General features: G+C 44.5%; 2 protein-coding genes across 4 annotated transcripts in view; both read right to left on the bottom strand.

Moving 5' to 3' along the window:
• FAM76A (family with sequence similarity 76 member A) overlaps nucleotides 1-7,628 on the bottom strand; it is an 18,233-nt gene extending 10,605 nt beyond the window's left edge. Inside the window, exons 1-5 of the mRNA XM_015409170.1 lie at nucleotides 7,540-7,628; nucleotides 5,421-5,485; nucleotides 4,703-4,757; nucleotides 3,890-4,042; nucleotides 2,721-2,878 (exon numbers count right to left, since the gene is read on the bottom strand). Of these exons, the coding sequence (XP_015264656.1) occupies nucleotides 2,721-2,878; nucleotides 3,890-4,042; nucleotides 4,703-4,757; nucleotides 5,421-5,485; nucleotides 7,540-7,620 (512 nt within the window). The 5' untranslated portion in view covers nucleotides 7,621-7,628. The remainder of the gene's footprint in view (nucleotides 1-2,720; nucleotides 2,879-3,889; nucleotides 4,043-4,702; nucleotides 4,758-5,420; nucleotides 5,486-7,539) is intronic.
• An 8,420-nt stretch (nucleotides 7,629-16,048) lies between these two features.
• TRNAU1AP (tRNA selenocysteine 1 associated protein 1) overlaps nucleotides 16,049-27,789 on the bottom strand; it is a 17,276-nt gene continuing 5,535 nt past the window's right edge. For 2 of the 3 annotated variants that reach the window (XM_015409171.1, XM_015409173.1), the window contains exons 3-9: nucleotides 24,448-24,547; nucleotides 22,670-22,722; nucleotides 21,850-21,981; nucleotides 21,100-21,219; nucleotides 18,720-18,882; nucleotides 17,411-17,444; nucleotides 16,049-16,562 (exon numbers count right to left, since the gene is read on the bottom strand). In XM_015409171.1, coding sequence (XP_015264657.1) covers nucleotides 16,411-16,562; nucleotides 17,411-17,444; nucleotides 18,720-18,882; nucleotides 21,100-21,219; nucleotides 21,850-21,981; nucleotides 22,670-22,722; nucleotides 24,448-24,547 — 754 coding nt within the window. In that variant the 3' untranslated portion in view covers nucleotides 16,049-16,410. The remainder of the gene's footprint in view (nucleotides 16,563-17,410; nucleotides 17,445-18,719; nucleotides 18,883-21,099; nucleotides 21,220-21,849; nucleotides 21,982-22,669; nucleotides 22,723-24,447; nucleotides 24,548-27,789) is intronic. The other variant, XM_015409172.1, reaches the window with a different exon arrangement.

Here is a 27,789-nt window from a genome sequence, read left to right as displayed (position 1 = left end):
AGAGACAGAGAAAAAGGAGAGAAGGAAAGAAGGAGGAAAAGAGAGAAGGGAAGGAAGGAAGAAAAGGAAAGAAGGGAAAGAAAGAGGGGAAAGAGATGGGGAAAGGGAGGAAGGCTCTCCCACCCCACCCATCAAGCCCACACCACCACCACCCCCGCGGATCCCTCACTTACTGTGATCAAGGTCTTCCCCAGGCCGCAGTGCTCTGGCGCAGCCCCCGGGAGGCCAGCGACAGGCCTCCTCAGGCCTCCCCTGGGCCATAGCACTCCAGTGAGAGCCCCGGGAGGCCGGCGACGGGCCTCCTCAGGCCTCCCCCAGGCCGCAGTGCTTCGGCGTGGGGAGCTGGGGGTGGGGCTTGCCGCCACTACCATTTGTGCCAACTCCAGTGCGGGCCCTGGGAGGCTGGCGACGGGCCTCCTCAGGCCTCCCCCGGGCCGCAGCACACCAGCGCGAGCCCCGGGAGGCCAACAACAGGCCTCCTCAGGCCTCCCATGGGCCACAGCGCTTCGGTGCGGGGAGCTGGGTAGCGGGGCTTGCCGCCACCGCCATTTGTGCCAACTCCTGGGCTGCCAGAGCAGTGCTCCGGTGCGCTCCGGCCCCAAATGACCCCAGAAGTAAATAAATAAATTGTGGTTTTATTCCCCCATGGCCAGTTTACAAATCATACATCTCTTATCAATGAAGGAAGACTGTCAAGACCACGTTTGAAATCACTTGGTTTCACATTAATGAAATGTGCTGCTGTTGCTTCTTGATCTAACAGCACTGTTTGACACAGTCGATTATGATCTTCTGACCCACCACTTCACCAATGTTGGGATACGGGGGACCGCCTTGCAATGCCTCTCCTCCTTCCTTTATGGTCAGGGACAGAGGGTGGTGCTCAGGGAGGAGCTGTCCCATCAGCACCCACTGGAATGTGGTGTGCCGCAGGGGGCTATCCTCTCCCTGATGTTGTTTAACATCTATATGCACCCCCTTGCTCAGTAGGTCAGTGGGTGTGGGCTGGGCTGTCAACAATACGCTGATGATGCCCAGCTCTTTCTGTTGATGGATGGATGGCTGGACTCTGCCCCAGAGGTGTTAGCCAGGACACTACAGGCCATGGTGGATTGGCTTAAACCAGGGCTTTTTTTCTGGAAAAAGAGGTGCCAGAATTCTCAAGAGGGAAATGAAGTTTTCGATCTGTATACTGAAAACTCATGAACTTATAAGCATTTTTAAAAGAATTTTGTTGAAGAGGTTCCAGAACTCCATTCCGCTGCATCCCCCCCCCCCACCCAAGCCCTGGCTTAAACAGAGCCAACTGAAAGTCAGTCCAACGAAGATGGAGGTCCCAGACTTAGGTCGTGAAAATTTGGGATTGGGAATCTGGCTCCCAACCCTCGATGGGGTGCCTTTGGTGCTAGCACCAAGGGTGAAGAGTCTAGGGGTTATCTTGGATTCCAATCTTCCTATGGAGGCCCAGGTTGCCTCTGTTGCTAGATCAGCCTTCTATCATCTTCGACTGGTGAAGCAACTGGTTCCCAGGACCTAGCTACAGTGATCCCTACAATGGTCACTTCCGGACTTGGTTATTGTAACTCACTCTACACAGGGCTGCCCTTGAACTTGATCCAAAAATTGCAGCTAGTGCAGAATACAGCGGCATGTGTACCGATGACAATGCCTGTGCAGGCACACATTCAGCCGGTGTTCCGCCAAATGCACTGGCTGCCTATAGAGTACCGGATCAAATTCAAGGTTCTAGTGCTGACTTTTAAAGTCCTATGCAGCCAGTGACTTGCATATCTCAGGGACTGAGAGCCAGTTTGGTGTAGTGGTTAAGTGTGTGGACGCTAATCTGGGAGAACCAGGTTTGATTCCCCACTCCTCCACTTGCAGCTGCTGGATGACCTTGGGCAAGCCATAGTTCTGACCAGAGCAGTCCTTGAAAGAGCAGTTCTTGAAAGAGCTCTTTCAGCCCCACCCACCTCACAGGGTGTCTGTTGTGGGGAGGGGAAGGGAAAGGAGTTTGTAAGCCGCTCTTTGACTCCAAGTGAAGGGCAGGGTATAAATCCAATCTCTTCTTCTTCCCCATATGAGCCCCACAGAGCCTTCGCTCAACTGATCAACATCTCCTGGTTGTCTCTGGCCCAAAGGATGTCCGACTAGCCTCGTCCAGCCTGGTGGAACAAGCTCTCATCTGAGATCAGGGCCCTCCAGGATAAATTACAATTTTGCAGCGCCTGCAAAATGAAGCTGTTCCACTAGGCTTTTAGTTGAGGCAGTGGATCTCCATGTTCCCATTCTTGACCTCCCCTGCTGACAGCCCTAGCCTAGTGGCCTGATATCACCGCCCAGAAGGTTTACATCCGAGTGCTGCTACTGAGGCAACTTTTACTCTGGTTTTTAATATGATTTTTTGAACGTTTTAAATATTAAATCTTAAATTTTAATTGTTGGATTTTATGTGTTGTTTTACTGTCACAATATTCTGCGTGACCTTGTAAGCCACCCTGAGCCCGCTCACGGGGAGGGCGGAATATAAATCAAAGAAATATAAAATCAGTAAATAAATTAGAATGTGACCTAACTACTGAAATAAACAAGCCTATTTTATCTTTTGCAGGCAATATTGTCCTGCTTTCCTCTCTTTCCTATAAGAGAGGAAAGCAGGACACACAAGAGCAAACTGCTAGGAAGCATACAGCGAAACAGGGGCAGTAAGACAGAATTACCTGTTATAATGGCCACTGCTGCTGAGCCTACCATACTGTTCCTTCTCTTGCAAGCTTGCTCGGGAAGAGCTGCTCAGGTGTTTACGTTGCTCTTTGGTTTTCTGCAAAACTCGTTTATAGGACAGCGTGCAAAGCCAGCAGAGAAGCTTCCCGTCCACCTGAAAGACAAGAAAGAAACAGGACCTGCTCAACAACGACCTACCAAAGAATGCACACTAGAGTGTGGCCTTCATGATAGACTATTTCTGATTCTACATTGTGCGCAGAAAGGCGTACCTGCTCCAAATCATGCATCCTGCTGAGGAGCCATTTATATTCAGTACTTGGACTTATCCAGTTCAATGGTGCTTCTCACTTAGGCGAGGGGCCGTGGCTCAGTGGTAGAACACCTGTTTTGCATGCAGAATGTCCCAGGCTTATTCCCCTGCATCTCCAGTTAAAAGGCTCAAGTAGGAGGTGATATGAAAGACCTACACCTAAGACCCCGGAGGGCTGGTGCTGGTCAGAGTAGACAACACTGTTCTTGAGAAACCAATGCTGTGATCCAGTATAAGGAAGCTTTGTGTGTTCACTTGACATCAGCAGGGGCATCCAGTTAGAATAATGGCCAAACCAGATGTGTGCCAGCAGTTTTGTGCCTGGAGCTCTCAGTTGCTTTCAAAAATTGAATTATCAGGTATATGGGGACCTGATTTGGATTTGTGGCAGGAGGAAAAATCACATTAAGGTATGGTTCATTTAATCTGGAGTTTGTGTGTAAATTCCACTCAGTCTGTTTCATGCCTCTTTCCTGCCCCCAAGCAGAGAGGACACCCTCCTTACACTGCCACCCCTAAGATCAGGCAACCTCAACAAACCACAGTTGGTGAATTCAGACACCCAGAAAACCACAATTAGTATGAACTGTGACTATCAGACACCTGCAAATCTCTATTTTAAAATACCAGTTTCACGCTTACTAAACCAAGTCTGTTTTATTGCACCATCAGAATGCTGCTGGAATTCATGCTCAAGAAAGAGTGATGGACAATCCCATCTTTGTTACATACACACATGTCTCATGGATCTAAAAAAAATGTCCAATGTGTGACTGTCACCCTTTGATGCTGAGAAACTTCAGCATGATTGGCTTCTTCAGTTTCAATATTAAAATGTGCAAAGATACTCACTTTTTTCCTATCATCTTTCCTGTCAAAGGCACACTGCTGCTTGCACTGTTCACAGGAATGTGGAGGCCCGTATTTCTTCTCAGAGTTTGTACAACGCTGGCACTTGTTACCAATAAACGCAGCAATTATGTTGCAATACTGGCAAGGTTTTGGCTTTAAAAAAATACAAAACACCACAGGGATTAGAAATGTCAAGTCCTAAGATTAGTTGAGACAAGTCACACAAGTAAACTACCAGAAAGACTTATTTGGAAATAATATTTATATATTTAATTTACATATATATAATTTTACATATCATTTTATCCTACCCTTCCTGCAAGGAATTCTGGGTAGCATATGTGGATCTCTTCCCCTCCCCTTTGCGCTCATAACAACTGTTTGAGGTAGATCAGGTTTATATTTATATATTTATTTATTCGATTTGATATACCGCCCTAACCCCCTTGGGGGTCTCTGGGCGGTTTACATAGGGGAGTGCTCATCACATTTGTATATCCTAACTACGGCCACATTATTCTGAAGGGGGTGGGACAGCCTACCGGCTGACCCAAAGTCATACAGTCAGCTCCCTGGCTGAAAGAAGATTTGAGAGGGCCTCCCTGGTCTTAATCCAATCAATAACCACTTTCCCACACTGTCAGGAAACTAGCTCCCAAAGCTAGTTAAACCATTTTTTTTCATTCATGCAAAACAATCCCTTTTATGTATGCCAAATTGCTACAGAATTTAAATCACAACTCCTAGGGCAGAAGGAACCAAGACAACTCCTAGGGCAGAAGGAACCAAGACAATGAAAACTTTAGCACTTACCGTCCCGTAAAGTTTCACATTGTGAGCACATTTCTTGCATATCGTGTTGGTTTTGCTAATGGAACAAGAAATAATTTTATGATGACATGGAAATATGATACAATGCAGTCTCCACATACAGATTATCTAACAATACAGCCTGCACATACAGATTATTGAACAATTCATTATTTATTTGTGGCTTCCCTTATATTGAACAATTCATTATTTATTTGTGGCTTCCCTTATATGATTTATTATTTTTGAAAACCACCCTGGATGTATACTGTTCCTACTGCATTGTTTTAAACTGAGTAATCCATCTTCAGTCTCAGTGAGAAAGGCAGACTACAAATTAAATAAATAAACACAAACATAAATAAAAGCTGGTTGAACAATTCTGCCAAGGAAACACACTACTATTACTGTGTTGTTGTTTTTTAAAATCACTGTTAACATTAAAACAAATCAGGAAGGACTCAGTATCTATGCCCTGTTGTTGGCCCTCCAGAGGAACTGGTTGACCACTGTGTGAGACAGGGTTGGACTAGGTCTGATCCAGCAGGGCTCTTGTTATGTTCTTAAAAGCCTGGAGGAAGCAGAGACTGTCAATAAGTATTGAAGGCAGAACAAAAAGCCCTTGTCTGGAAAACTATGCAGACCCCTGTTCAAGACATATTGAAGAACACAGTTATGATTTTTCCAGACAATCCACCATTTACCCAGAATAAACATTTACCTTTCTTGCTGGAATTCAGTTCGACAGTAAGTACATTTAACAATAGGATGTGCGATCCGACATTCCTGAAAGAGAGAAAAGACAGAAACATTATATGTAGACTTTAGTTTTCAAAGGCACACTCCTATTTTATCCCATAAAGATGAAGGAAATACTTCAAAGGAGGACTGAAAATAGAAAGAGACCGTCCCAGCAAAGATGAACACAGCTGTCAGCTAAACAACAATACACAATAGTATAGAAAACTTTCTTCTGGCTTCACAGAACAATTGTCACCTGCTGTGCAATGTTACACACCACTACAGTCTCCCCACATATAGTCTCTTTTTTGTGGCTCATTCACACATTATGCTAGTGACATACAAAATGAAACATGAGTTCTCTTATGTTGACACCAGTTACAATCATGTGAATTCCTAGGGAGGTTCCAACTTTTTCACAAGCTGCATAGTTGCTCCTGAGTGTAACAGTTTGTTGAGAACTTTTCTCTTGTACAGACACACCAGCCTACAGCCGCTTAAATTGTAGTTTGACAGCACACTCTACAGGAAACAGCATCTAATCACAAACCCAGCATCCTAATCAGATTACAATTAATCTCTACAGTGTAACACACCTCCAAGTTAAGGGACCCCACTTTTTAAAATTTCCCTAATCAGCTTTCCCAAATTGCAGCTCCATTCCCTCCAATTTTAATATGCTTTTCCTGATCAAAATAAACATCACCTCTTCCTTCAAAGTGCCCCCTCACCTCTCCAAACCAAAGTGATTTAACTCCATTTTAAATCAGCCAGAAATCCATGCTACTCTTCCTTTTCCCAGGAGCCTCATAACCTTTTCTACTCCAATAATAATCAAAGCACCAACAGACAGGGAGAATTCAATTCATCTTCCTTCAGCAAACAAAGCTTGCATTGGGAGAATCAAATAATCTGCATCAAGCAAAGCACAAGAAGTACCTTTCAGGTTCCCCCACGCTCTCTTCTGTAATCTACAGGTCAATCCACCCCATGTTTACTCCAGACATTAGCTATCCAAATTCAATGGGGTTTATACCTCCTTCCCCGCCCCCACAGCAACTGTGCACAAACTTGCAGCTTTCAGCTGCAAGTTTGCTGTTAGCATAATAATTCGCAAGCAGACAATCCAGGAACTATTTGCAATAGCATGATATCCAGAGACAGCTCTAGTTTCTTTTCACAGTCCTCCTTCCATCAGTCTTCCAGTCCTTCCAACCCTAATAAATGATGATACATTTATTCCAGAAGCGTTTGCTGCCCTAATCTCTTTCCACAATTCTTTTCCCAGGAGCCTCATAACCTTTTCTTCCCCAATAATAATCAAAGCATTATATAACAGTATTTATTCTAGTAAGAACAATCTCTGGCTGATGAAAGCTAACTGTAATATGCTAGCGTTTAAAGTGTCCCCAGGTTGAGATTTTTTGGGGAGAGATATGTATTACTTCATTTATAGATCACCTTTCTTACTGAGACCAAAGCAGATTACAAGATTTTAAAAACAGTTAAACCAGACAGCAAAGACCTTCAACAAGCCAACAACACAGCAGGTCCAGAATTACAGAATTTTACACACACGCCACTCTCCCTTTCTCAAGCATTGTTTTTAGTTGTTTAGATATTTATGCCTAGCTTTTCTTCCCAGCTGGAAGTCAAAGTGGCTCACAACACTGATCTCCCCTCCTTCATTTTATCCTCCCAACAACCACTCAGTGGGTTAGATTAGGCTGAGAAACTCAGACCGGTCCAAAATCACCTAGAGAGTTTCCATGGCAAAGCGGGGGATTCGAACCTGGGTCTTACACTCTAACCACGCTTTTCCTCACAACAGCCCTAAAAGGTAGGCCAGGCACCACATCTTCACAACAGCCCCACGAGGTAGTCCAATATCAACACTCATACACAGACCCTCCCGTTGGCGGAACGGGGGATGAAAAGACGCTGAGAAAAACTATAACTAAGGTCACCCTCCCAAGGAAATGGCTAAGCGAAGACTCCAATGCTGGGGACACACAAAGAATTTCTGGCCCATGGCTCACTCTCGCCACCGCTGTCCCTTCCCTATTTCCTCCCCCTCTCCGGCCATCGCTGGCCCTGACCTTGCAGAGCTGCTGGCCTTGGCTGAGCGCCTCAAAAGGGAAGCGTTGGTGACACTTGGTACAAGCATAAAGCGCCGCCATCGCGCCACCTTCCCTGACAGGCGCAGCCCTCGCCCAACCCGACAGCTCGCCCCCGCCTCCCTTCCTCCTCCATTGGTCGAGCGTGACGCCACTCAGAGGCTCAGAGGCGGGGCTTCTGGCCGTACCTGAAGGCCCATTGATTCTCCGGAGACGTCATTCAGGAGTGTGAGGAGGGGCCGTGCCGTGCCGGGCGTTGTGGGAAGAAGCCGGAGAGGGAGGAGGGGGAACCGGCGCTGACGTCACCGGGAGGGCGTCTATCCGGGGTTGCGTAAGGAACTCTTGAAGGGTTACCCTCGTTGTCATCTGTCCTCGCGAGAAGAGAGAGCTGAACCATAGAGAGGGGAGCAAAGTTTGAGTCCAGTGGCTCCCTTAAGATCAACAAAGTTTTATTCAAGGTATGAGTTTATCCCTTGAATAAAACTTTGTTGGTCTTAAAGGTGCCACTGGACTCAGACTTTGTTCAGCTCCTTCAGACCAACACGGCTACCCACCTGAATCTATCTTCATAGAGAGGGGGGAAATAGACGGGAGGGAGTGGGCGGGCATCCTCTTTTATATAGCGCCGCCAAGAAAACACAACTAATAACTATTGAAGTATTACACAGTTTTAAACTTGCCGCCCTGAGCCTCCGGGGAGGGCGGGATAGAAATGTGAATAATAAATAAATAAATAAAATGAAGAAGTTGAAATAGTCGAAGATTTTCTATTAAAAGGGAAAATGCAACACCAAGGAACCAGAAGGAGGCTGAGAAGGGGAAATGTAAGAGCTTGTCATTGGACACCCAAGATAATTCATACTATGGTATTCTCCATCACTGTGTATGAATAAGTGAAGTGGGCAGTGAAGAATAGTGTTGGAAGTCTGGGTTGGAAAATAACTGGAGACTTTGGGGGTGGATCCAGGAGAGGGCAGGGTTTGAGGAGGGGAGGGGCCTCAGCATGGTACAATGCCATAGAGTCCACCCTTCAAAGCAGCCGTTTTCTCCAGAGGAGCGGATCTCTTGTCAGCTGGAGATCAGTTGTTTGAACCTCCTCTGTCCAGACATGGGTTTCTGGCCATCAGAGCCAACTGTTATCAGGGTACACAACTTTTACATCAACTTGTACCAAGTTTTTTGCCTACCCATTTATTTGGAAATATGAAGGCAGGCCCCAATTAGAATCCATGGCTTGAACCCAGCCAACTTTTGGAGGGGCTCAGTCTTCCCCCATATTACAATCTCTGTATTATATAGATCTTATCCATGCAGGTCCCATGATTCCCACCACAACTTTTTGGTTGCTCAAAACTACCCCCCCTCCTTCCTTTTTTCATCAACCGAAAAGCTGACTGGACCTGACCATATGAAAGTAGAAAGAGAAAGAGACTCTGGGTGGGTACCCCGCCCTTGGACACTCAGTGTCAATTTACTGTGGCAACCTCAGCAGGGTATAATGACACTGAGTCCACCATTTTCTCCAGAGGAACTGATCTCTGCTACCTAAAGAACAGTTGTAATTTTTTTTTAATTGACTCTCCTAAAAAGGAGAGAAATTTATTGCTTTTAATTTTCAGAAAGAGGGAGGGTATATAATGGGAGTAAGAAAAGGGCGAGTGATGCTCATATTAGTATATTAATCTTTTGTTAATTAAAAAAATCATATCTTCTTTGGCTTCTTCCGTGAGTTGATCAATCGTCTTTCATCTTAACCTGTAAAAAAAAAAAGAATGTTAATGTATTAGTAGTGTCCCTTTGGTTTATTGTTAGTAAAGTCTTTTTTTCTGTGCTTTCTGAACCAATCTTCATGATCTGGGCTGTCTTCCCTTCACGTCTCTCAGATTGTAAGATGTCCCTTTCGCAGCTCCTTCATCTTCTGGATTCTTGTCTCCCTTCTCTGAGCCGCTGCCTTCTTCTCCGCTAAGTACTTCCCATTTGGCAAGTGCTGCTTCCTCTGAACTGGCGTGCCTCTTCAAAAAGTCTTGAGCTTTGAAGATGGAGTCAATCTTTCCTCTTTTCTCTTGGAACTTAAAAGTGAGTCCTTCTGGAATCAACCGTCTATAGCTAATTTGATGATTTTGCAAGGTCAGTCCTTTATATGCCTTCCGCTTCATCCGAATTTCAAATGGTACATCTTTCAAAATTCTGACTGTCTGCTCTCCAATCTTCAAAGGCATTGATGAAGTCGCTCTTAAGATTTGATCTCTGATTCTCTGCTTGGTAAACTTGACCACCACCTCTGCCAGCAAATTATTCATCTTTGTAAAGTTGGAGTAGGCTCTGTACACCAGATCCATCTCCTCGCTTAATTTTTCTGCTTTCAAGCCGGTGAGTGGTGCCATAGCCTCCGCTAGAATACTTCTGAGATCTTCCTTTTCCAATTCTTTTATGCCTTGAAATCGGAGAGTCAAATTTGATTTTTCCATTTGAAGCATTAACAACTTTTTATCTTGCATCTCTTGGTGTTTTTCCATTTTATTGACTTTTTTCTTGACTTTTTGAGTATCTTCCGTTAAAACCAGGCACTTCTGTGCAATTGCCTCCATCTTCTTAGCTGTATCAGTCAACTGTATCTGCTGGTTGCTGAGAACACTTTCCATGCTCGACAACGTTTGATTTATTTTTTGCATTTGCTCCAGCAGAGGGCACAGTAGCTTGCTCTCCTGTTGGTTCTGGCGGGAGCCAGAACCAGAAGTTCCTCCCATCTTCTTCGGCAGCTTCTCTGGGAGTCTTTTTTGCCCCGACATATTTATTTTATTGTTTACTTTTTAAAAGTTCGTGCCGTGCAGCTCAAGGATGAATCTTCCTGCCTCTCCTTACACAATTCACCAAAAGGTAACACCACTCTTCTAAAATCTCACTCCCCCCTTCCTTTCTGTTAATAAAGTCTCAGTTTATTCGGGGGGGGGTTTCTCCCCCTCCTCCCTTACGCTTTTTCGATAGGAGGGTACGCTTGTCTCTTTCTCATGTTCCCGATCGTCAACTCATGGTTTCGGCTCGCTTTTTCCTTTTAAACGCTCGATCGCTTCATCACTCTGCGACGTCCGGCAGCACTGCTAGTCCCCGTGCGGGGCACCGCCACGGCAGGGACATTGAGGCATGGGGCGAGCCTCAATTTCTGACCTTTGGCCGGTAAAGAGGCACATCCCCTAAGCGCCCCGGATCGGAGCCTCTCCCTGAGGCTCCTTAGGGTCTCCGCTTGTGCGGATCCCCCCCCTTAACCGCACGTGGGCGAATCGCCTCCGGGAGCCTCCCGAAGTTGCGACCGCCATTCACAGCAAACAAACCGGAAGTCAGAACAGTTGTAATTTTGAGTGATCTCCAGCCCTCACCTGGAGATTGGCAACAATGGTTCCCCAGAAGGGAATAGTTGGTTTGGAGGGTGGCGTCTGTGGTTTTGTACCTGTCCAAGGTCCAACGCCTCCTGAAACCTTACCCTCTCCAGGCTCCATCCCTTACATCTCCAGGAATTTCCCACCTGGAGCTGGCAACCCTATCTTCTTCCCAGCCAATCATCAACCTACCTTTATTTCCCCCTCACTCTTCAGCTTTCCATCCCCCACACACCTGCCTTTCCCGCGCTCTGAAGCCCTGACTGCTACGTCACATTGGCTGTCATACGGGGGCCACCTCAGCAGCATATAAGGATACAGAGCCCACCATTTTCTCCAGGGGAACTGATCTCTGCCATCTGGAAAGCAGTTGTAATTCTGAGGGATCTCCAGCCCTCACTTGGAGATTGGACACATTTTACCTCAGAACAGCAAAACTGTTTAGAATGTTAGAGGCAAAAGCCAATCAAGTCGCATATGCAAACGACCTCCATGTTCCGAGGCAAAGGCCAATGAGGCTGCATATGCAAATAACCTCTGAGTTCTGAGTGGCTATAGGGGGGAGAGGATTAGCAAAATGTTTAGAATGTTGGAGGCAGGACTCAGGCAAAGCAGCCAGTGGATAGGGAGACCCTCTGAATGACAGATCAGAGCGCGAACTGATTTTGGAGCGTGTGGAATGTTCTAGAGAAGTGCCACCACTATTCGGCTTTTATTTATGAGGGAGAAGTTATTGCAATGCTAGATCCAAGTCCGGTAGTACCTTAAGGACCAACAAGATCTCCAAAGTATAAGCTTTTGGGACATGGCCAGATACAAGTAGGAATGCCTTACATCCCTGCCAACAGATGAGAGGGTTGTACAAAGGAAGTCAGGATGCAATGGGACAATACAAAATGTAATCAGCTTGATTCAAGCAGAGGAGAAACACTTGGCTATTTTTCCTGTTGAAGAAGAGATTGGATTTATACCCCGCCCTTCACTTGGAGTCTCAGAGCAGCTTACAGACTCCCTTCCCCACAATAGACACTCTGTGAGGTAGGTGGGGCTGAGAGAGCTCTGAGAGAACTGTTCTTTCAAGAACAGCTCTGACAGAACTCTGGCTTGCCCAAGGTCATCCAACAGCTGCATCTGGAGGACTGGGGAATCAAACCTGGTTCTCTCAGATTAGCATCCATGCACTTTTTTTTTGCATCCATACACTTAACCACTACACCAAACTGGATCTCGAAATCTTATATCCTGGAAATCTTGTTGGGTCTTTAAGATGCTATTGGACTTGGATTTTGCTCTTCTAGTACAGACCAGTACAGCTACCCAGCTGAAACTTTATGCAATGTTGTTTTGCCAAAGTTTTCCTGAACTCCTAAAGATAAGATATGCTACTTATCAGAAATGTCTCACCAGCAGGAGACAGCTGTGCCTGAAGAGACTTTTCCAGGACCACACTTCTAAGGACATTAGTCCACTATGCTACAGGTCACTGCCTGTACTGCCCAGCAGGGTTTCATAAAAGCATAGAAGCTGTTTGGCTTAGCACAGACTTATTAGTCCTGGACCTTTAAGGCTGGAGTCTCATGAGAATTGTAGTTGGTAGTTAGATGCTCTGATGTTAGCTTCCCCCATTGGTTAGATAGGGCCATTTCCTGGAGCCAGCATGAGCCCGGGAAAATGTTTATTGTTGCATTCACATTCTTTGTCTGAACTTTACAAGTTACAAGTATTCATGGATACTTCATGAGTATGAACTTCATTTGTCTAGCAGCCCCAACGTGAGTTACTGAATCTTGGATGCATGATCTAATAAAATGGTGTAAAACTATCAGACTGAAGCAGCAGACTACTTACTGTAACAGGCTTGGGCTTCTAGAAGCCTGGGAACAGGACACTGCCTCTATGATTTAGAAAGCAACTGAACTCTGAAAAGCTCACCTTGGCCACAGGTTTTTGTTGTTCAGTCGCACAGTCCAGTCCGACTCTTCGCGACCCCATGGAACAGATCACGCCAGGCCTTCCTGTCTTCCGCCGTCCTCTGAAGATGGCTCAATTTCATGTTCGTTGCATCTATGACACTGTCTAACCATCTCATCCTTTGCCGTCCCCGTCTTCTTTGACCTTAAATCTTTCCCACCATCAGGGTCTTCTCCAATGAGTGCTCCCTTCTCATTTGGTGGCCAAAGTATTTGAGCTTCAGTTTCATTATCTGGCCTTCCAGGGAACAGTCAGGGTTGATTTCTTTTAGGATTGACTGATTTGATCTTCTTGCAGTTCAAGGGACTCTCAAGAGTCTTCTCCAGCACCATAGTTCAAAAGAATCTATTCTTCGCCGCTCGGCCTTCCTTATAGTCCAACTCTCGGAGCCATACATGACTACTGCGAATACCATTGCTTTGACCATACGGACTTTTGTTGGCAGGGTGATGTCTCTACTTTTTATCATGCTGTTTAAGTTCACCATCGCTTTCCTCCCAAGGAGCAGGCGTCTTTTAATTTCATGGCTGCTGTCACAGTCTGCGGTGATCTGGGATCCCAGGAACGTGAAGTCTGTCACTACTTCCACGACTTCCCCTTCTATTTGCCAAGGAGTGATGGAGCCGGATGCCATGATCTTAGTTTTTTTGATGTTGAGCTTCAAGCCCACTTTTGCGCTCTCCTCTTTTACCCTGAGCAAGAGACTCTTAAGGTCCTCTTCACTTTCTGCCATTAGAGTGGTATAGTCTGCATATCTGAGGTTGTTGTTCTTTTTCCCAGCAATCTTAATTCCCGCTTGTGATTCATCCAGGCCAGCATTTCGCATGATGTACTCTGCATATATATTAAATAAACAAGGTGACAATATACATCCTTGTCGTACTCCTTTTCCTATGCTAAACCAATCAGTTGTTCCATATCCGGTTCTAACTGTCGCTTCTTGGCCCTTATACAGGTTTCTCAAGAGACATGTGAGGTGGTCTGGTACTCCCATCTCTTTAAGGACCTGCCATAGTTTGTTGTGATCCACACAGTCAAAGGCTTTAGCATAGTCAATGAAGCAGAAGTAGATGTTTTTCTGGTATTCTCTTGCTTTCTCCATAATCCAGCAAATGTTGGCAATTTGATCTCTAGTTCCTCTACCTCTTCGAAATCCAGCTTGTACTTCTGGCAGTTCTCTATCCACGTACTGTTGAAGCCTAGCTTGTAGGATCTTGAGCATGACCTTGCTAGCGTGTGATATGAGTGCAATTGTGTGATAGTTTGAACATTCCTTGGCATTGCCCCTTTGGGATTGGACTGTATACGGACCTTTTCCAATCCTGTGGCCACTGTTGCGTTTTCCAAATTTGCTGGCAAATTGAGTGCAGCACTTTAACAGCATCATCTTTTAAGACTTTGAGTAGCTCAGCTGGGATAGCATCACCTCCACTAGCTTTGTTGTTAGTAATGCTTTCTAAGGCCCATTTAACTTCACATTCTGGGATGTCTGGCTCGAGGTCAGTGATTATACCGTCGTGGTTGTCAAGGACATCGAGGTCTTTACTAAGCACAAACTAATGTGCCCTGAGAATCCCCACCACTTTCCATGGACAGATCCTCATAGAAGGAACGTTTCAGCATTGAGTATTCTTGATTCTGGAACAGGCAAGTGACACGGCTGGTCGTTGCTGTGGCACAAGAACTCCCTCCCTCCCTCCAATGTCAGTGGCAGGGAGAACCTTGCTTCCACTTTGTCACCCCTCCTACTTTCTCTTCCCGGATCCTATTTGCAAAAGCAGCAAGCACTCTAATTTCCACACTTCTGTGGCGTGGTCACAGTGGGAAGACACACTACTGGAAAGATGGAAAAGGACAACCCACCCAAGGCACAAATGGATTCTGGTGATGCCCCCTTCTTTTGCTGGTGTTTGGAAGAGGAGTGCGAGACATACCCTCCAGACTCTCTTTCACCTGGACCATTCAAAACTCAGCCTGTAAGTGGCCATTTCTATAAACGACAGGTTTAAGCACACATACCTCGATTTGGAAAGTAGCCAGAAGATCAAGATGAATTGGGGGGGTGGGAGATATGGCTCAGTGACAGAGCACATGATCCACATGCAGAAGGATCCCGGTTCAGTCCCTGCCACTGTCCAATTAAAAATAGTCTCGGATGCTGTCAGATAGCGGCCTCCCTGGGATCCTGAACAGCCATGGCAGTCAGAAGAGCCAATTCAGAGCAAAATGGACCAAAAGACTTAGTATGTAGTACAAAGGGCTGCAAACACAATGGACAGAGCACATGCTTTGCAGGCAGACATTCCCCAGGCAGGATGACCTGATATCTTCAGTGGAGATAGATCAAGATGGGTAGCCATGTTAGTCTGCAGCAGTAGAAAAGAACAAGAGTCCAGTAGCACCTTAAAGACTAACAAAATATGTGGCAGGGTAGGGGTTTTCGTGAGTCACTGCTCACTTCTTCAGATCGCCAGAATCCATTCGTTGTATCTGAAGAAGTGAGCAGTGACTCACGAAAGCCCATACCCTGCCACATCTTTTGTTAGTCTTTAAGGTGCTACTGGGCTCTTACTCTTTTCTACTGACATCTTCAGTATTAGGGATGCCCCTTTTCAGCTCAAGACTCTGGAGCACTGTTGCCAGCATGGTATACTGGCTAGAGTGCCCGCCTAGGATCTGGGACACTCTGCCACAGAAGCTTGCTTGGTGACCTTGACGCCAACACACATACTCAACCTAACCTACCTCACAGGGCTGTTGTGAGGATACAATACAGGAGAACGATGTAAGTCACTTTGCGCCCGCCCCCCCCGGCGAAAAATGCAGGGTATAAGGGAAGTCAATAAACAGAGCAGATAATACTGAGCTAGAAAGACCAGAAAGGCAGCTTCTTACATAGTTCTGTTTGTCAACTGCCCCTGCCCCCCATAAAGAGGACTGTCTCCTTCTCCAGCACAACCTTGATGCATTAATGGCTTCATCCTATTAGCATCCAATGAGGATAAGGTTGAACATCCAGGACATTTCCTCCCATAACTTTCTTTGCGTCATAATCCCATCTAAACAACAGGAGGATAACACAATCATCCTACCTACAGTGGAAAAGATAATCTTTTTATTGTACACCGAAGTAAAAGTTTTCCCACGTCATCCTTTCCCCCCTCCCCTCTCTTAAAGTTCATAAATTACAACTCTGACAAGTGTTAACAGTCTGCTCTGAGACCATAAACAAAAAACCCTGAACACCCCCCTCCAACCCCCCCCAAAACTAAGTGTCTTTAGTTCTAAATTTTCATCATGAATAAAAGCGTGACCACAACGCTCCTCTGCCACTCGTCATGTCCAGGAAGTGCCACAGGACTTCCTCCGTACGACTCTGGAGCCGGGGGTTGCGGGTGCAGAGGAAAGGGAGGCCAACCCTTTTGCAGCGGCTGCCTCTGCATGTTTGGCAGAGGCTCTGGGCACGCTGGCTTTTTGCTTGGAGACGGCGCATCTGCAATGCAGGCCCTTACACGGCTTGGATCTCCGAAGAGACACTGTCCAAAGGCTGCCAGTGGCATTCTATCAAGGCGTCGTAGAGCTCCTCGCTCTGGTCCATGAACTGTTTGTTGGCTTCGCTCACGTCCATCTGGGGCATTGGATCTGGAAGTGGAAGGAAGCCTACATGAGTGAATCTCGGGCGGACGCAAACAGCGGTCTCAACTAAACATATCTAGAGAGGGAGTCTCAATGCACTTTGTTTATGTATTTCATTTATACCCTCCCTTTCACCCCAACAGGTGAAAGATATGAGGAGTCCAGTTGTATTGTACAAACCATGAGGGAAGACACTTTCAGCACACAACATTTTGCCTTGCCTATCACCTGTTCCTTCAGTCACACTTATATTACTGACTCTGACAGCTCTTCAGATTGGGGAAGACCAGTGGGATTTTTTTCCCATGAAGACAATGCAAGGATAAATCATGATAATGATGATTATGTGTCATCAAGTTGCAGCTGACTTCAGGCAAGATGAGCAGAGATGGTTTTGCCATTGCCCACCTTTGCATAACAACCCTGGACTTCCTTGGTGCTCTCCCACCCAAGTAATAACTGTGGCCAATGCACCTTACCTGCTAGTCTGGGCTATTCAGGATGCCTACCATCAAGTTAAAATTTGGAAGTTACACCCTTCTAAGTCCCCTGAAACCAACGGGACAAGGCTACAACTATGCTTACCCTGGCACTGTGAGAGTGCAAAGCCTTTGGGGTGGGGGCAAAGTACAGAGAGAAGGGGACGGACACCAAATCCAGCTGAACATATGCCATACTTGATTCCAGGGATCCCTATAGGTGCCACAAGATTTTTTTCTCTCATTACACCCCATTTATTCACCATTGTGAGTGACTGTATTCTTATAGCATTCTGCTGCTCCAGAACATCTCTAGAGTGCCCAGAGGTTAGGGGGTTAGCAGATGAAGGACAAGTGCTATTTCTAACACAGAATTAAAATAAGCAAACCTACCTTCTAACGCATCTTCGCCAACCTCTTCGTAGGTCTGCAAGAATGAGAATGACAAAGCGGTGAAGGAATCAGAAGAGACCTCTTGCAGCAGTGCTTTATGGCTCTTTACTACTATTATGCTGTCTGAGGTCATACATCATATTTTTTATTATGTACACTGTGGTGGTACAGGTTGTCAGCCCAGTTTTTTGGGGTGGTAAGACAGAATGTTTCTATACTACACTGCTAACCAATGGTCTTTCAAGCCATACAACTACTCACTGTTTCATAAGCTACCTGAACCATCACCACCAATGAATTAATAGCGATAGCAGAGACAGCTTTGAATCTGAGAGCATCCACACAAATAATACAGGCAGAAGATGCACCCTCTGAGCTGGGACAAATAGAGGCTCTTGTGGATAAGCCCAGGCAAGCCTGATCTTGTCAGATCTCAGAAGCTAAGCAGGGTCGACTCTGACAAGTAGGTGGATGGGAGACCTCCTTGGAATACCAGCAGTTGGGAGGCGGGAGCAAGCTTTATTCAGCCACCTCTCTGAATATCCTCCAGGCCCCCAGTAGGGGTCAGTCACTAGAGGTCACCATGACTTCCAGGTGCACACACTCTCTCTCTCACACACACAAAATACAAAAAATAGCCAAAAAAGAAAAGGAAGATGGTGGCAACCATGTGGCCAGTGGGTTGCCAGGTCCTCTCTGGCCACTAGCAGGGGATGAGGGGGTAGGGCTGCCAGATCCAGGCTGGGAAACTCCTGGAGATTTGGGGATGGAGCCTGGGGAGGACAGGGACCTCAGAAGAGTACAATGCCATAGAGTCCCCACTCCAAAGCATCCATTTTCTCCAAGGGAACTGATCTCTGTAGTCTGGACATGAGGTGTAATTCCAGGGGATCTCCAGGTCCCACCTGGAGTCTGGCATCCCCACTGCCCATGGATGGGGAGAGGCCAGCAACACAAGAGAAGGCTGCAGGCATGACTTGTGCACAGCACAGCCACCAGTCAAGTCAAAGGCAAATCCCTGAAATGCTGCTAGCCAGCATCACCGGGGTTTTGCTTGCTCCAGGCATGCCTGGCCAAGTACAAACCTCATCTCTCTTCCCTTTTGGTTTGCCAACACTTGGGAACTACCCCTGCTTTAGCATAAGCTTCTGTGGGCTACAGCCCACCTTCTTCAGATAAACGTGGGGTGGATACATGCATATGATGAAGTGGGCTTCAGTCCACAGAACCTTACACTAAAAACTTGCTAGTCTTGCAGGTACCAACAAGGCTCCTGCGCATGTTGCACGTGTGTTTCACTCCACCTCACCTGCATGGTGTTTTGTGTGTAGCCGTACTGTGGATAGCTGTAGCTGTAACTGCCTGTGTTCTGGTCATACCCCCACTGGGCATAATAGTTCTGATATTGCTGGTAGTACTGGTTGTAGTTATAGTTGTACATCTGATTATATTCAACTGTCTTCAGCCGGTTACTGTGGAAAGAGGAAGAAAAAAGAAAATTACAAACTTACTAGAATGCATAAAACAAAAAACAACTACAAAACACACACACAGAGAAGCAATACAATTTAATCCACAACAAAATCTTGGGGATAGGTACAGTGTTGGAATGAGGATTTTGAAAACATCTGTGTTTATCATCACTGATTTCATACAACAATCATGACCAGCTCTCCAGTTGTCTCTGCCCTCTGCTGCTGCATCATCGTAGGTTTGCTGCTTACAGATGCACACCTGAACAGCTACTCAAGATTGCAACAGCACAGACATTTTGATGCAATAATTCAGAGCAAGGTGTCAGTTATTAGACACTGTTAAATAAACAAAATATTGCATGTTTTAAGCATGTTTTTATTTTAAGTAAAAAAACCCTTTTGTGTCCTTTATAAAGTTTATATCTTTGCTACCTGCCATTACATTTTATGACACACATGGTCTGGCTCAAAAAAGTCTCATTTATGTCAGATCCAGCCCTCATAACAAATGAGTTGGACACCCTCGATCTAAGTTTTTTACTACCAGGACTTGGGGGTAGCCCAACAAATTGACTGACGGTAGTTTGAAGACTAAAGAAACAACATGTAACTAATTGAGAGTCACTGTGGTGCAGCGGTTTGTGCATCAGACTAGGACCTGGGTTTGAATTCCTAGAATAAAAAAGTCCTAGACAAATAATGTATGGCATTCAGTGTGGTAAGATGCGTCGAAGAACTATTGGCTTAGTTTGCTTAAAGGGGGGATTTAGACAATATATCACAACAGCTGTTAGCCAGGACAGCGGTACAGAATTTATACATTCAGAGGCAGTACCATTCAGATTAAGCGTTGTTACTGGAGTTGGGGAAAGGGGGAGGATAGGAGAAGACAGCAAAGCCGCGATCTTCCAGCCATGGTTATGTGCTTCCTGGGGGCACCTGATCAGAAACAGGATGCTGGAGAACACGAGCCCTTCGATCTGATTTAGCAGGATTCTTATTACCTATCCTTTTGCAGCTTCTGCTGTTCTGGACACTCCCTACACCTGCCCACCCCACCCAAAAAGAGTACCCTTCCAACCTTTCCTTGCCTGCCCCTTGGCCAACCTGAGCTTTCACATGCCTTCCAGAAAAAAATATTTGTCTTTTTTTAAACCCTGCTCCTCAGCATAACTGCTTGCAAGGTAATTTCTAGAACAAAACTGCAATAGGGAGTCACAAAATACAAAAGAATAAAGCTAAGAGAATAAGAAAATCCTATACTTAATGGATGGGCTGATTCATATCGGCTAAGGGCTTTATAGCTAAGAATCTCCACTTTATTTTTATACTTTACATTTTTACCCCTCGCCTTCCAAGGAGCTCACAGTAGCATTCACAATTTAGCTCTTTACTTCATTTATACACCACCTTTCTCCATGATGGAGACCTAAGGAGCTTACATCATTCTCCTCTTTGTTTTATCCTCACAACAACCCTGTGAGGTAGATTAAACTGAGAGAGAATGCACGGCCCAAGGTCATCCAGAAAGCTTGCATGGGAGAGAGGGGATTTGAACCAGGTTCTCTCAGAACTAGACTGGCACACTCTTGAAATGTTGGGAAATGATATAGTAAGCATCTGTGCTCTTCCTACAACATTACAGCATCTTACTACACCAAGCTTGGGAGAAGAGAAGGCGGAATCTATCGACAAGGCATAGCACTTTTTAAGGCTAGTCGTATATTTTTTAAAATATGGTTTGTAATGGTTTTCTGTGAGGAGTGCAATGAACTTAGTCTCCTTCACTGTACCAGAGATCCAGTGGGACTAATGAGATTTTTTTTCACAACGCCTGGCTCAGAAATATCATCTGCCGCCGTAACCACTTCAAGGCAGCAAAAATGCTCCTTAACAACCCCCCCTGGAGCTGCAGTGGCACGTTTCTTGGTCCTGTTTAATTGTGCTTCGTAATAAGCCGAGCAAGTTTGGCCTGCTACAGCACCCGAGGGAAAGGAATGGGAGAAAGTTCTGCAGCATGACAGAGGAAGACATTCCCACAGCTGAACAACAGTATGGTGCCCTGGAAACATTGATGTGATCTCCCAAGAACCAAGTCAGCGACCCGACACAAAAGGCAGGACTCTGAGGCTGTGTTTGGACACAATAAACCATGGCAGCATCCATATCCCACTGTACTTAAAATTAATATTTGTATCTTAACAACACACTTACGCTTTTGGTATGGCAACGCTCAAGCGTATTGGTTTGGAACCAAGACCCACGGCACCCTGGCACTCTACCAGTGCTCTTTTCTGTTCCAATTCATCTGAGAATTTCACAAAACCATAGCCCCTGGTCAAAAGTCAGAAACAGTACATTAAAGAAAGAGTAACAAATCCCCTTTTAAAAATATCAGAGTATCTATTCTTTTCCCATTCAAATGGCTGACCTGTTAAAATCTCATTCCTGGTACATCCCTTAAAAGATAAATACAAATTCAAGAAAAAATCCAGCGATCTTGAGAAGACCCACCCTGGGTAGCTAAGAATCCATGCTCTAATTGGAGGACCCTTCAACTGAAAAAAACAAAAACAAAAGATTCTGCTGTGAAGTAGGCTTCACACTTAGACATGGGAAAAGTGGTTTCAAGTTAAAGTCAAGTGAGTGGTGACAGAAAAGAAAGAGTGACAAGCTTTCCATTAAAAAATCTTCAGTGACTACGATGTAGGCCCACTACATCCAGAGGGCAGCTTGTGTAATCTTCAAGGAGATCTGCGGAATTCAGTTCCACTTATTTATTACTATATTTATCTCTCACTCACACACACAAAATATGGATTCCACCAGCACTGTAAACTATAGAGTTACATCGTCCTAGATCTTGTTTTTCTTCACCAACTTGTGCAAGGAAGAAAAACCAGCCTCCCCCTCTCCCTCCCATCAACTCAAACAATTATCAAGAACCAAAAGCAGAACACTTACTTGGAAACGCCCGTCTGGTCTACAACAACTTTGCCGCCCCTGCACGAGGGGTACACTTTTACAAAGAACTCGTATATCATCCCGTCATCCACATCCGGGGAAAGATCTCCCACAAATAGTGAATATTCTGGGCTAGAAGAAGGAATATAGGTCAGAGATTCATAACCACAGACAGTACAGGGAGAACCTGGCATTAGTTACAGAAATGGCGTGGAACTTCCCCTCTGAATCAGGGCCATACATACTTTTTACAGTCAGAATCTGTGAGTCTGGGCAAATCTGTTTGGATCCAAGCTAGCAGTGCACTTGCTACAACACTCGCCCTCCCAAAGGATTACGGGCAATATACCAGACAGCACCACACTTCTGGTGACCACTTTAATAATGCAAATAATAAACACTTGTGTAGTTATTACAGTGTTGGAATAGACCAGGGGGACCCCAATTTAAGTCCCCACTTGGTTATGAATCTCTGTGTGTGATATTGGGCTGGTTTCTCTCTATCAAAGCTACTTCACAGCACTGTTACAAGACTGAGAAAATTACCCTAGTCAACTACAGGGAAGACCAGGGGGTTTCTTTCCAGGTGTACCCTCAAGAAAAAAGAAAAGGGGTTGTCTTAAATTCACATACCAGTTAAATTTATGTACAATAAAACTTTTCCCTATATAAACTTTCTTTTGTCAGGGAGGGGCTCATCATACAGTCAAGGGCATTTTCTGTTTGGGTAAACAAGCATGTACACCACCCTGAACTCCTTCAAGGACTAGCAGGGTAAAAACATAATACAGAGATACACAAATAATAGCATCTGGCTCACCTGTTATCTGGCTGCTTCCCATATGTTGCGTAGTTTAATTTAAATCGCTTTGTCTGAAACATGAAAAGAAGCAGAAAATGGTAATTGGTATGCCAGCCCTCCCACTCAGTGCATTTCTATAACCTCACATATTAAACATGTATCAAGGGACAGAATGTATAATTCAATTTAAAAGTCAAAACATAAAAAGTCAGGATGTATAATTCAACTTAAAAGTCAAAATGTATATTAAAACCATGTCCAATCCAAATGCTAAAGGGTTTTATCTTTTCTACCTGTTTTATGGTCTGCTTCTGATCTAGAATATGTTTTATGGATTTAAGGGTGTTTAGTGACTGTTACTCTGTTTTTAATGCCCTAGCTTGTTTTGTTTTCATATTAAATTAAATCCTCAAATTTCAGATCCTTGCTTTAACTGAGGTTATGAAATGCCAATCCAAATGATAGCTTGGATGCAAGGTGCTACAAGCAGAAATCAGCAACAAAAAGGAAATGTGTTCCTGCCTGCTTTTTCCTGCTACAGCCCAATGAACACCCCCTCCCCCAGACTCTCATGAACATGGAGGTGGCACCTTTAAAAAAAAATAAAAATCAACCCACCGGCAGAAAACAAAGGTTGGATTCATGCCACCATCTTGCTGCACGTCCTAAACACTCATGTGGCTTGGGCTTCCAGGAGGAACTAATTTCACAACAATACAGCTGTCAAAAAAGTATTTGATCCCTGGCCCTGAAAAAGTAGCTGACTTTAAAATTAGAAATAGAACACTGAAGCCCAAGGTGCGACTAGTCAAGAGGTACACAGCTGCCCTGTGCCCTACAGTGGGCTTTGAGAGGCACCCTGGAAGTTAAACTGCTCTGCATTTCTACAATAAACACATGAAGCTGCCTTAGATTGAGACAGATCCTTGGTCTGTAGAGGTTAGTATTGTCTATTATGGCTGGCAGCGGCTCTCCAGGGTCTGAAGCAGAGACTTTTCACATCCACCAACCAGTGTTTCCTCTAGGCTGAGTTAGTGTGAGCTAGCTCATAGTTTTTTAGCCTCCAGCTCACACATTTTTGTCTCTGCTCAGGAAGGATGGCTCCAGAGCAAATTAATGTATGCAGTGGCCAAATCGCTCGCTCACAATTTTAATGCCAGCAGCTCACAAAGTAGAATTTTTGTTCACAGGACTCCACAGCTTAGAGGGAACATTGCCACCAACTACCTGGTCCTTTTTTACTGGAGAGACAGGGACTGAACTTGGGACCTTTCGCGTGCAAAGCAGAGGCTCTACCACTGAGCCATGACCCCCTCTTGTGAAACTGCTTTCTCCTAAGTGCCTCATAACACCTCCCATAATTATTCTGGACTCTAACTAGTACTACAGGTCCGTATAGCCATTATCATCCCCAAACTAAGTGGGGAGTTGAAGCCAAGAGAAATTGATTAGCCAAATGTTATTCAGCAAGATTATGGCACCTCTCCCTATGAGTCTCCATTACTTATACAAGATATTCTTATCAGTACACCAGTCCATCATGACACCTGCTAAGTGTGTGTGGGAGGGGTCATCACAGGATTTTCTCCTGATGGGAGTTTCAGTGTTTCTAGATTTTATTTGGATGCAACTGCTCCAGCTATCTCAGTTGTAACAAAGATTCATCAATTTTCTTTCTTGATCATTCATGCCATTCCGCAACTGTGCAAACGTGATCCTGTACAAGGTTCAATAGGACTTACTTCCAATCTTGCATAGGATTTGCACCCTGAGCCTCAATTATTTAATTTACTTACAGGTGTGGCACCAGGAAGAGGTTTGCCGTTGATTTTATGTAAACACTTTTCAGCAGTGGCTAGATCAGCAAATTCCACAAAGCAATAGCCTGCCGGAATCCTGGAAACAGAGAAACATCTTGTAAAATTCAGGCTTAGAATTTACTTAGGCAGGAACAGTTTAGCTGATGTCTATGGATTTCAAGGCAGTCTTCACTGTATTTATTAGGCTGTGTTTGTCACACTGTCCTCTAATTTTGTCGTCTAGTTTTACTATATTGTTTATTGCATGTAATATGTTTCACTGCACTGTTCTCAAATCTTGTAACCCTGCTTTAATGTTGACATTAATACTGCATTTTCAAAGCAACATTCTTTAATTTCATTGACAATGCATTATACTGTTTTTACTGCATTGTTTTCAGATGTAATCTGCCTCAAGTCACAGCAAGAAAGGTAGAATGTAATTGAAGTAAAATAAACAGAATAGTCTGGATGCAAAAATGTGGCCAAGGGGGTGAGAACAGGGACAATTTAGAAGTTACCTCAAACTCAAAGGCCCCTCCCCCCCGGTAACACATAATGATCAGGCTCAGAATGGCTCTGAAATAATTTAGCTGTCTTGTTGGTTGTAGCCAGTTTGGTGCAGTGGTTAAGCGGTTAAGTGCACGGACTCTAATCTGGGAGAACTGGGTTTGATTCCCCACTCCTCCACATACAGCTGCTGGGTGACCTTGGGCAAGCCATAGTTCTGGCACAGCTGTTCTTGAAAAAGAGCAGTTTCTGTGAGAGCTCTCTCAACTTAACTGACTTTTTAGTTTGCTGAAAGCGCCAATGTTACTGAGGAATCTTTTAAAAAACACATTTCTTACACCCTTTGCCCTCTAGAATCCTTTGCAATGTTTCATAATCAGGATATTATGTGGGGTGCTGCTGGGTGACCTTGGGCAAGCCATAGGTCTGGCACAGCTATTCTTGAAAAAGAGCAGTTTCTGTCAGAGCTCTCTCAGCCCCACCTAGCTCACAGGGTGTCTGTTGTGGGGAATGGAAGGGAAAGGAGTTTGTAAGCTGCTCTGAGACTCCTTTGGGTAGTGAAGGGCGGGGTATAAATCCAATCTCTTCTTCTTCTTCTCTTCTTGTATTCAGAGATCGGAACAATCCCAGCTTTGCTGTTTTATTTTATTTGAATGTCAAATAAACCAGAAAATCTTTGATTTTCATGCCATACATAATGAGAAAAGGCACCTGTGAGCCTTAGAACTTCCGGTGTGGTTTTTAGCCTTGATTTGTTCATGACATCTGAATATTGCCAATTTAAAGCTCTTGAAACTGACTTTTCAGTTTGCTGAAAGCACCAATATTACTGATGAATCTTTAAAAAAAACACATTTCTTACACCCTTTGCCCTCTAGAATCCTTTGAAATGTTTCATGCATAGCCATGGATGAAAAAAAAATCAGGATGTTCTGTGGGGAACTGTAGACCAGGGTTCCCCAATGTGGCAACTGTAGGCACTTGTTAATCCTTCCCTGGCACTCACTGAGTTTTTCAGAGAGTGGATGGGGCTTGCTACTGGCTCCCCTCACTAAAAAGGATCAGGAGGATCAGGACTGGTAAGCACCCAGGCTTACCGCAGTCAGTGAGTGGTTCCGTTCCCCCTTCGCTTTCCCCTTCAGAGATTCTTTTGCAAAGCAAGGAGGGAGGTATTGCATTAGGCTCAATCTCCTGCAACAACTATTTTGAGTTTGGCTCTGTCTCCCATGCCAGCCATTTTGTGGTGGCGCCTACCACCTCCTCTCAAAATTCCAAAGGTGCCCCACAGGCTCGACCCCCTGGTGCAGCCAATGCAGACAACATATACTAAACATTAAGTTGCTCCACCTACAAGGAGTTCTCCATGTAGCCAAGACACTATGCAGCAGCTTGGAGAGATGCTAATAATACTTAATTAGAAGATATGCTTGCATTCTGTAAGCCTGCGTTGACATAAAACTGTGTTTCACAAGAGCATAGCCAATCACCACTCCTTAAAATGTGAAGACAAGCAGCTCCTCATGTATTTTTTTGGCTCCTGAGAAGTTTATCTATTTTGAGAAAATGTTTAGCCTTCAAGGTTAGAAAGAAAACATTTTTTAAAAAATAAGGAGGATGCTCAAGGCTGATCCTGCATTGAGCAGAGGGTTGGACTAGATGGCCTATATGGCCCCTTCCAACTCTGATTCTATGGTGGTCTTCCCGTGTCTTTTAAAGAATGGCTCATGAAAAAAATTATTCAAAGCAAACCAAGCCTTCAGGACCACCTCATCTGGAACATGACTCAGGAGGAAGATGACCAAGAAATGCTGATTCCAATCAGAATTAATCTTTTGATTACATTATGGTCCAGTGTTTCAAACACTGACTCATTCCATCTAGCACAGAGATTTAAGCTAATTTAAAATATTTACTATTGTGACCATTAAAAATTCTAGGCAACCTAAAGCAACTACCATTGTTACCTGCCTTGGCTCCCAAAGTAGTGGGCATATAAATATTTTAACTAAAATAAATATCAACGTATTTCAAGACTCTGAGCAGTTCTTCTTGACCTTTGTCTCAGACCCTCAGTTAATATGCCTGCTTTGCGGGGAGGGCGGGGTATAAATTTGACAATAAATAAATAAAATAAAATGAGATTAAATAAATAAGCCTGTAATGCCTTTGGATCCTGTAACTCCTTTACACTACACTGGATCCTATGACTTCCTTATTATTATTATTTTTTTTAATAGTAAATTTTATTATCATTATTGTGTAGTTATATATTGTTACACTTTAAAATAGCAGCAGCGATGTCAAAATACCTGTGACAACAAAAAGAAAAGGGGCACTGGAACCATATCATTTACAATACTATCATTTACATATCGTTTACAGTACTATAATAGTATATAAACAATTTTGATAGACTGACAACCGTTAGCTTCTGTGAAAAAACAATCTATTTAGCAAAATCCTTTTGTAGCCTCAACAAAATAGGAGGAGCTTATATTTGGCAGCTTTAATAGCCTCCCATTCAAAACATTCTAAATCTATCTTTTCTACTAAAGGGAACCAAATACTTAACGGATTGTAAAAAAGTTGTTCATTATAAATAGAATCCTTATAAACTGAGAAAACGTCTAACATAAACAAATCCCAGATTTTGTGAAACCATTGTGCTACCGTAGGAATTGCTTTTTCTTTCCAGGATCTGGCTATAAGAATTTTGCCGCAGTAAGCAGCATTCCTATTAGTTTTCTCCTTTTTATAGATGGACCGTTTTCGGGCCAAAGACCTAAAAGAACAATCCTAGGATCTAAAAGTAAGTCGTAGTTGGTTAAT

Source organism: Gekko japonicus, unplaced genomic scaffold, assembly GCF_001447785.1.
Source record: "Gekko japonicus isolate JY-2015 unplaced genomic scaffold, Gekko_japonicus_V1.1 scaffold167, whole genome shotgun sequence".
Taxonomy (NCBI): Eukaryota; Metazoa; Chordata; class Lepidosauria; order Squamata; family Gekkonidae; genus Gekko; species Gekko japonicus.
The sequence above is the reverse complement of the archived record's forward strand: the minus strand, read 5'-3'. Positions and strand labels throughout refer to the sequence as shown.